Source organism: Acipenser ruthenus, chromosome 13, assembly GCF_902713425.1.
Source record: "Acipenser ruthenus chromosome 13, fAciRut3.2 maternal haplotype, whole genome shotgun sequence".
Lineage (NCBI taxonomy): Eukaryota > Metazoa > Chordata > Actinopteri > Acipenseriformes > Acipenseridae > Acipenser > Acipenser ruthenus.
The window spans coordinates 10,558,784-10,567,953 of record NC_081201.1 but is presented as its reverse complement, the minus strand read 5'-3'; the positions used below and the strand labels follow the sequence as shown (position 1 = coordinate 10,567,953).

The window sequence follows — 9,170 nt, the reverse complement described above, 5'->3', positions numbered from 1 at the left end:
TTGAGTCAAAATAATATTTCCGTGCCTCAATCTACAGGTAGTGGACAGAAAAATGGAAACACCTGGGTAAATGAGGGACACCAAGTATATTGAAAGCAAGCTTACTTCTATAAAGATGGAACAGCTCTTACTTCTATAAAGATGGCACGGCTCTTCTATAAAGATAGCACAGCTTCTTCTATAAAGATGGCACGGCTCTTCTATAAAGATGGCACGGCTCTTCTATAAAGATGGCACGGCTCTTCTATAAAGATGGCGCAGCTCTTACTTCTATAAAGATGGCACGGCTCTTCTATAAAGATGGCGCAGCTCTTACTTCTATAAAGATGGCACGGCTCTTCTATAAAGATGGCACGGCTCTTCTATAAAGATGGCACGGCTCTTCTATAAAGATGGCGCAGCTCTTACTTCTATAAAGATGGCACGGCTCTTCTATAAAGATGGCACGACTCTTCTATAAAGATGGCACGGCTCTTCTATAAAGATGGCACAGCTCTTACTTCTATAAAGATGGCACGACTCTTCTATAAAGATGGCACAGCTCTTACTTCAATAAAGATGGCATGGCTCTTCTATAAAGATGGCACAGCTCTTCTATAAAGATGGCACGGCTCTTACTTCTATAAAGATGGCACAGCTCTTCTATAAAGATGGCACGGCTCTTACTTCTATAAAGATGGCACGGCTCTTCTATAAAGATGGCACGGCTCTTCTATAAAGATGGCGCAGCTCTTACTTCTATAAAGATGGCACGACTCTTCTATAAAGATGGCACGGCTCTTACTTCTATAAAGATGGCATGGCTCTTCTATAAAGATGGCACGGCTCTTACTTCAATAAAGATGGCATGGCTCTTCTATAAAGATGGCACGGCTCTTCTATAAAGATGGCGCAGCTCTTACTTCTATAAAGATGGCACGACTCTTCTATAAAGATGGCACGGCTCTTACTTCTATAAAGATGGCACAGCTCTTCTATAAAGATGGCACGGCTCTTACTTCAATAAAGATGGCATGGCTCTTCTATAAAGATGGCACGGCTCTTCTATAAAGATGGCACGGCTCTTACTTCTATAAAGATGGCATGGCTCTTCTATAAAGATGGCACAGCTCTTACTTCTATAAAGATGGCACGACTCTTCTATAAAGATGGCACAGCTCTTACTTCAATAAAGATGGCATGGCTCTTCTATAAAGATGGCACGGCTCTTCTATAAAGATGGCACGGCTCTTACTTCTATAAAGATGGCACGGCTCTTCTATAAAGATGGCACAGCTCTTACTTCTATAAAGATGGCACGACTCTTCTGTAAAGATGGCACAGCTCTTACTTCAATAAAGATGGCATGGCTCTTCTATAAAGATGGCACGGCTCTTCTATAAAGATGGCACGGCTGTTACTTCTATAAAGATGGCACACTCTTCTATAAAGATGGCACAGCTCTTACTTCAATAAAGATGGCATGGCTCTTCTATAAAGATGGCACGGCTCTTCTATAAAGATGGCACGGCTCTTCTATAAAGATGGCACGGCTCTTCTATAAAGATGGCACGGCTCTTACTTCTATAAAGATGGCACGGCTCTTCTATAAAGATGGCATGGCTCTTCTATAAAGATGGCACAGCTCTTCTATAAAGATGGCACGGCTCTTCTATAAAGATGGCACGGCTCTTCTATAAAGATGGCACGGCTCTTACTTCTATAAAGATGGCACAGCTCTTCTATAAAGATGGCACGGCTCTTCTATAAAGATGGCACGGCTCTTACTTCTATAAAGATGGCACGGCTCTTCTATAAAGATGGCACGGCTCTTCTATAAAGATGGCACGGCTCTTCTATAAAGATGGCACGGCTCTTCTATAAAGATGGCACACTCTTACTTCTATAAAGATGGCACGGCTCTGAATAAACCCAGTGGTGATGGTATTGGATTGAGCAGAAAGCGCTGGGCTGCAGTGTGGAAGGCATTGAGTTTGAGTAGCTCAGTGGTTAGAGTGCTGGGCTGCAGTGTGGAAAGTCGTAGGTTTGAGTAACTCAGTGGTTAGAGTGCTGGGCTGCAGTGTGGAAAGTCGTAGGTTTGAGTAGCTCAGTGGTTAGAGTGCTGGGCTGCAGTGTGGAAAGTTGTTGGTTTGAGTAGCTCAGTGGTTAGAGGAAGTGCTGGGCTGCTGAATGGAATAAAACAACTTTTCTTTGCTGTCCTCTTTTAGTGTGCATTGTTTTCATTATGAATAGAGTAACCAGACGTCCCGGGAAAGAACCCAGTTTTCAGCATTCATTTTTTGTCCCAGTCAGAAACAGTAAAATTGTTAAATCTTCCCGGTTTTGCTATTTTGTATTCACAATTTTTAAAAGTACAAAACTCGAGCAGTGTGCTCAGCAAGTTAGCAGCACAGTAATTTATTATACAAAAATAAAATAAGCGTATGGATTATACCTGTGTAATAATTCTGACTATGTGTTTAATAATTAATATTCTGTTTAACTTCCATATTGTGTTTGAATTAAGTTAACACAGCCCTTTTTTATAACTGATTTACAGTGACCCAATGTTTACTTTTAAAATTATGACTGTGTTATTATATAATTATTTTAACTGCTTCAGAGATGCTACAGCTTCATTGGATTGAAGAAAATCTACTAACCCTAATTATGAAATAGTTTGAAAACTCATAAACGCACACACGAATACGAACACTGTGCCTTTAAAATGCGAGATGTGTGTGTGTCTCGCTGGCTGCAGCCGGTTCCATCCGGCCCGAGATTAACATTTCACGTCCGGTGGGGAGGGGTTGCTAGGGGAGGAAACTGCGAGGCCTGATCAGTGAAGAGAGTAGATTAGACGAGCAGTTGGCTAAGGCACTGTGGAAAAGAAGTGAAAACAGCAAATAGGGACACTGTCAGCATTGTTTTATAGCTTTTAATATGACAGAGATTTAAGCCCTAAGGTCCGCTTGGTTAGAAACGCAAGAAGTATCGTTGCCCCCGGCCCCAGTGCTCAATATTGCCAGGAATAATAATTATAAGAATAATACTAGTATATGGTGGCGTTCGTAGTAAAGGGGTGCCATGAGTTTTTAAATAGTTTAATATAATATTGATACATGTATTAATAACGGCTCCGGGAGTGGAGTATGAGCTGTAACCGGGAGCAGCCAGCAACACTTCAAGTTCAGTAACCGCTACCGTATTGAGAAGCACAACCGTGAGAGCCATGGTGAGTTTAACATGTTACAATGAATTATGTGTGTGTGTGTGTATTATAACGCAGCTGATTCTTAATATTTGCAGACCTGTCGTGTCTGGTTGTTTATTTGAAATGGAGAGGACGGCGCTGCACGCCAGTGTTCCGCTTTATTCCTTTCTTGTGATGTTTCTGAGCCTGGTCTGTCGCAGTTCAAATCTACTTTCTTGAGTTAGTCAAATGGATGCTAAAATGGCATTCCTTTAGCCTGTAGAACACGAAGCCACTTTATCAGGAACAATGGCCTGAAACCTGGTTCCGGGAGACCTAGTTTGAGGCAACTTTGCTGTAACTCCCCCGATTGTCCAAAGCAGTCGCTTGAAACCAAATTCCAAACCAAACCAAAGTCCTCAGCATTATTCAAATTTAGGAAATGAGATGCACACCAGACAAATGTGCTAAATTTGCAGGTTTTTATTTTTTATTTACCTTGGGTGCCACTTGTGAAGCATCCAAATTTTACTCCCAGTTGTGTTGTATGACAAAATAGCCAGCGTTCAGGTCTATATCCTGTGTTTGGGATGTAAATACTGTATATCAATTGTTAATTTAGGCTAGAGACATACATAGTTAAATTACAATACTGTTTTACAAGCTCTGCTGTAGCATGCTCTGTAAGTCTCACAACAGTGTATATATGCATCACTGAACCAATGGTGTTCCAATTACATAATGAGTAGAACGGAATGTCAAGAAGGTAAAAAAACGTTAGCTCATTACTGTTTGAGATGTAACAGTGTTGGGGTTTCACAACGAGAAGTCCATGTGAGTAAAGGCTAGTTTATTGTCACTATTCCTCTATGAATATTCTACTGCTGTGCAGTTATTGGTAACAGATAAAGGAAGGAAAGGCCCAGGAAATACAATGCAAATTCACACAAACCATCTTACCAACTGTGAAGAGATGCTGTGCCTTAAACCTGCCTTTTTAGATAGCATGTGTAGCAGTATTTTGTAGGGGTTACTGTAGGATGCAGTAAAACCTGAAATGGATCAAAGTGCTATGCAGGAAGAATCTTAATTAATCCATGGACCTTGGTAATAGGGCATTCCGCCTATTATTATTATTATTATTATTATTATTATTATTATTATTATTATTATTATTTATTTCTTAGCAGACACCCTTATCCAGGGTGACTCGCAGTTGTTAAAAAGTGTTGCATTACAAAATATCACATTACAGATTAGAGCAGTTATAAAATCAGTAGTAAGTAGTGCTGGGACAAATATTTGAACCAATATTTTTTGAGCATGCCAGAGAGTAGGAGAGGGAGGGGTCGAGGGTGACAGCGAGGTTTCTGGTGGATGAGGGAGAGAGGGTTGTGGATTCAAGAGGAATAGAGATAGAGAGATCAGTAGTGGGGGAAAAAAGAATGGATTTCCATTCTATAAAAATACAAAATGTACATTATAAAAATGAGTAATTCCAATTGTATGGTAGCACACATTGATATAATTCCATCTAAACCTTTCGACACCCCCACTCCGGGCCTTGTGTACTTTCAATTATTATTTTCCACTCTCTATTTATGCCTACATATTTGTTGAATTAGGTCACATTTTAAAACACACAAGAACCAAAACATTCTGTTCCTTGAACTTTCAATAAAATCGCTAATTGTACTGCTGCAACTGATATAACAGTCGTTGAATCTTTGGCAACATAAACTCATAAATGTGATTATAGCAAGCCACCAGCTTCAACAATTCTTAAAGATGCAGTACCACATCCCCCGCCATGTCTGTATGCATTGTAGTCTATCAAAACATAAAGCAGAATTAGCTCAGAACTGAGATCACTACCCACAGCAGTTTGTGCTGGAATGAACATGGGTTTTTCATGTTAGAATATTCTTTTAGAATGCCAATATGTTGGGGGTTTTTTTGTGCCTCCAAATACATGATACATGGAAAAATGTACATTTATTTCATACGTACATCCCAGTGTTCTCCCAAGATTTCATGTCAGGGAGGCAGAATAAGCCTGTTGTCTAACAGCTGTAAACAGTGCCAGCTGTGGCTAACGGAAGTAATTGGAAGCGTAATCCTTCACTATGGTATGATACTAAAACACCATTGCAGCGCAATTTAATTAAGAGCTTATTTTTATTTAAAACGTACTTGCTGTAGGTTTACTGAAGTATGAAACATGCAAACAAAATTAAATGTATATTAATCTTTGACCCTGTCTTAAATATCTGTCGTTTGTTCGCTGATACCTAAATAGAAGTGTCCGAGCCAGCGTTGAGGTGCGGAGTCAGTATTGAACGGGAGATGGGTGGTTTAACAGTCATGATGGCGAGTTAGGACGTGGAGCTCTGAGCTGCAGAGACATCTAAACCCCTTGAGGTTAACAGTGAGCACTGCGTATGAAATGGGCCTCTTTGGAGACCTGCCTGAAAAGGAAGTGATTTTTTTTTTTTTTTTTTTTTTTTTTTTTTTAATGAGGGGGAAGATGAAGCTTCAATGAAAGCCTTTTATCAGCTGATTACAAAGCATACAGACTGGCTTCCTGGTGGTCCATCTGGAACCTGTACCTTCAAAATAATGTGTGTGTGTGTTAAAGGTGGTTAATTTCCAATGAACTGGTTATGTACAAAGCACTTCTCTAATATACAGTGCCTTGCGAAAGTATTCGGCCCCCTTGAACTTTGCGACCTTTTGCCACATTTCAGGCTTCAAACATAAAGATATGAAACTGTAATTTTTTGTGAAGAATCAACAAGAAGTGGGACACAATCATGAAGTGGAACGAAATTTATTGGATATTTCAAACTTTTTTAACAAATAAAAAACTGAAAAATTGGGCGTGCAAAATTATTCAGCCCCCTTAAGTTAATACTTTGTAGCGCCACCTTTTGCTGCGATTACAGCTGTAAGTCGCTTGGGGTATGTCTCTATCAGTTTTGCACATCGAGAGACTGAAATTTTTGCCCATTCCTCCTTGCAAAACAGCTCGAGCTCAGTGAGGTTGGATGGAGAGCATTTGTGAACAGCAGTTTTCAGTTCTTTCCACAGATTCTCGATTGGATTCAGGTCTGGACTTTGACTTGGCCATTCTAACACCTGGATATGTTTATTTGTGAACCATTCCATTGTAGATTTTGCTTTATGTTTTGGATCATTGTCTTGTTGGAAGACAAATCTCCGTCCCAGTCTCAGGTCTTTTGCAGACTCCATCAGGTTTTCTTCCAGAATGGTCCTGTATTTGGCTCCATCCATCTTCCCATCAATTTTAACCATCTTCCCTGTCCCTGCTGAAGAAAAGCAGGCCCAAACCATGATGCTGCCACCACCATGTTTGACAGTGGGGATGGTGTGTTCAGGGTGATGAGCTGTGTTGCTTTTACGCCAAACATAACGTTTTGCATTGTTGCCAAAAAGTTCGATTTTGGTTTCATCTGACCAGAGCACCTTCTTCCACATGTTTGGTGTGTCTCCCAGGTGGCTTGTGGCAAACTGTAAACGACACTTTTTATGGATATCTTTAAGAAATGGCTTTCTTCTTGCCACTCTTCCATAAAGGCCAGATTTGTGCAGTATACGACTGATTGTTGTCCTATGGACAGAGTCTCCCACCTCAGCTGTAGATCTCTGCAGTTCATCCAGAGTGATCATGTGCCTCTTGGCTGCATCTCTGATCAGTCTTCTCCTTGTATGAGCTGAAAGTTTAGAGGGACGGCCAGGTCTTGGTAGATTTGCAGTGGTCTGATACTCCTTCCATTTCAATATTATCGCTTGCACAGTGCTCCTTGGGATGTTTAAAGCTTGGGAAATCTTTTTGTATCCAAATCCGGCTTTAAACTTCTCCACAACAGTATCTCGGACCTGCCTGGTGTGTTCCTTGTTCTTCATGATGCTCTCTGCGCTTTAAACGGACCTCTGAGACTATCACAGTGCAGGTGCATTTATACGGAGACTTGATTACACACAGGTGGATTCTATTTATCATCATTAGTCATTTAGGTCAACATTGGATCATTCAGAGATCCTCACTGAACTTCTGGAGAGAGTTTGCTGCACTGAAAGTAAAGGGGCTGAATAATTTTGCACGCCCAATTTTTCAGTTTTTTATTTGTTAAAAAAGTTTGAAATATCCAATAAATTTCGTTCCACTTCATGATTGTGTCCCACTTGTTGTTGATTCTTCACAAAAAATTACAGTTTCATATCTTTATGTTTGAAGCCTGAAATGTGGCAAAAGGTCGCAAAGTTCAAGGGGGCCGAATACTTTCGCAAGGCACTGTATCTTTCATTGTGCTCACAGTTATAAAATAAAGAGGACTGAGTTGCAGATTTGTGGCATTTGTGAAGATCTTCCCTGTTATGCAATGGCTTCTTTCTTGTCGTTAACCAACCAGCTGCTTCGTCTATTGACTGACCTGTTTTCAGCCAGTGACATGCTTTGACCTAGAAGCAGAGAGTGCGAGTGGGGAGCGGAGCGTGCCGATCTGTATATGGAGTGGGGTAGTTGCTGGAGCGGAGCGGACATTTCCGGCCCGCTCTTCCACATCTCTGGGAAGAACTAAGCACGGTTACATTTTTTTTTAAATACATGTTCGGCCATGGGGGGGCAAATACAGATGCAGTCACTTTTAGGGCCCTATGAAATCCTGTTTATTTTGAATTTCCTAGGGCCCTACACTTTGCAGTATTTTCCATCATGTGCATGTTAACCATTAATTTTCCAGTTGCAAACCAAAATTAGGCACTTTGTTTTGCAGACTTGAGATTTACATTTTTTTAAAAAAGCTTGATTGGCATTGCACTTTATAATTCATTATGGAGGGATTGTGATTCTGATTTTGGAGCTGCATTTGTGCCATATAAAAATGTGAGAAATGTCAGTGTGTCCATCTGTCTGTGGTTATTACATAGCCTATTTAAACATAGCACGGTTTATGTTTTCTGCATTCAGGGGTGTGCAATTTTTGAAAAAAATGATTGTCCGTGGGACAAAATGCTAAAAAAAAATATACTTGTCCTTAAAAATGTACTTGCCCCCTGCCCGTCGCACAAAAAACACACACACACAAATATAATATAACTTTTAGAAATTTGCTTTATTAAACAATAAACAATCGATTGGGGAGTAATAGTTTTTGCTTCATGAAATCAAATAAAGAAAACATAATTCAGAACATACTTGCCAAAACTGAGCCCATCTAATTTTTGTGCATTGGCAAGTCAGACTCCACGCACCAGGCCAGTAGAGATGCATTTTAATATGAGGTGCAGCATTTCATCATCTTAGGTTTCAGTTTCGATTTCCGTATACCATGATTTTAAAGCGCAGCATTACTGGAGAGCATACTGAATTGCTTTACACAACTAAGAATGCTAATGCTGAAAGAGAATATATTTTTTACATAAGATGCTAATAAGTTGACAGATCTATCTGATCTAACTTCTAAACATTACACACCCGTCAAACAGTTTGGTGTAAAATGAAAGCCAGACACGGTACTTGCCACATTCTTTCTGATCCTACTTCCTGTGTTGTGGCTACCACTGATACTTTTACAGTTTGTAGGTAAGAGACCTCTAAATTACACTTAAGGAAACATTTCTGAAGAGAAATGAATTTGAGTACATTTTAAAATGTAATCCATAGGGTATATTTCATCATAGTGAAAACGTTATTCTCTTAATCATCTTCAGATTCTCAGCTGTTTAGAAAGGTGTAATACGCTGTACTTTTGGTGGATATTTGTCCTGATACACAAGCCGAAAGTCACGTTATGTCAGTCAGACCTCAACCAGGTAGACTGTTCACTGGAGTGGAAGGGTTAAAGGATTGGTTTGTAAACTACATTACCCAGAACAACAGCAGTGACGCTCTAAACTACATTACCCAGAAGAACGGCGATTGCACTCTAAACTACATTACCCAGAAGAACGGTGAGGACACTTGTTTAAGACGGTT

At 40.1% G+C, this 9,170-nt stretch overlaps 1 protein-coding gene across 2 annotated transcripts in view; it reads left to right on the top strand.

The window, feature by feature from the left end:
* The first annotated feature begins 2,743 nt into the window (after positions 1-2,743).
* LOC117418197 (exportin-6-like) overlaps positions 2,744-9,170 on the top strand; it is a 47,710-nt gene continuing 41,283 nt past the window's right edge. For both annotated transcript variants that reach the window (XM_034030932.3, XM_059035653.1), the window contains exon 1: positions 2,744-3,214. In XM_034030932.3, coding sequence (XP_033886823.3) covers positions 3,212-3,214 — 3 coding nt within the window. In that variant the 5' untranslated portion in view covers positions 2,744-3,211. The remainder of the gene's footprint in view (positions 3,215-9,170) is intronic.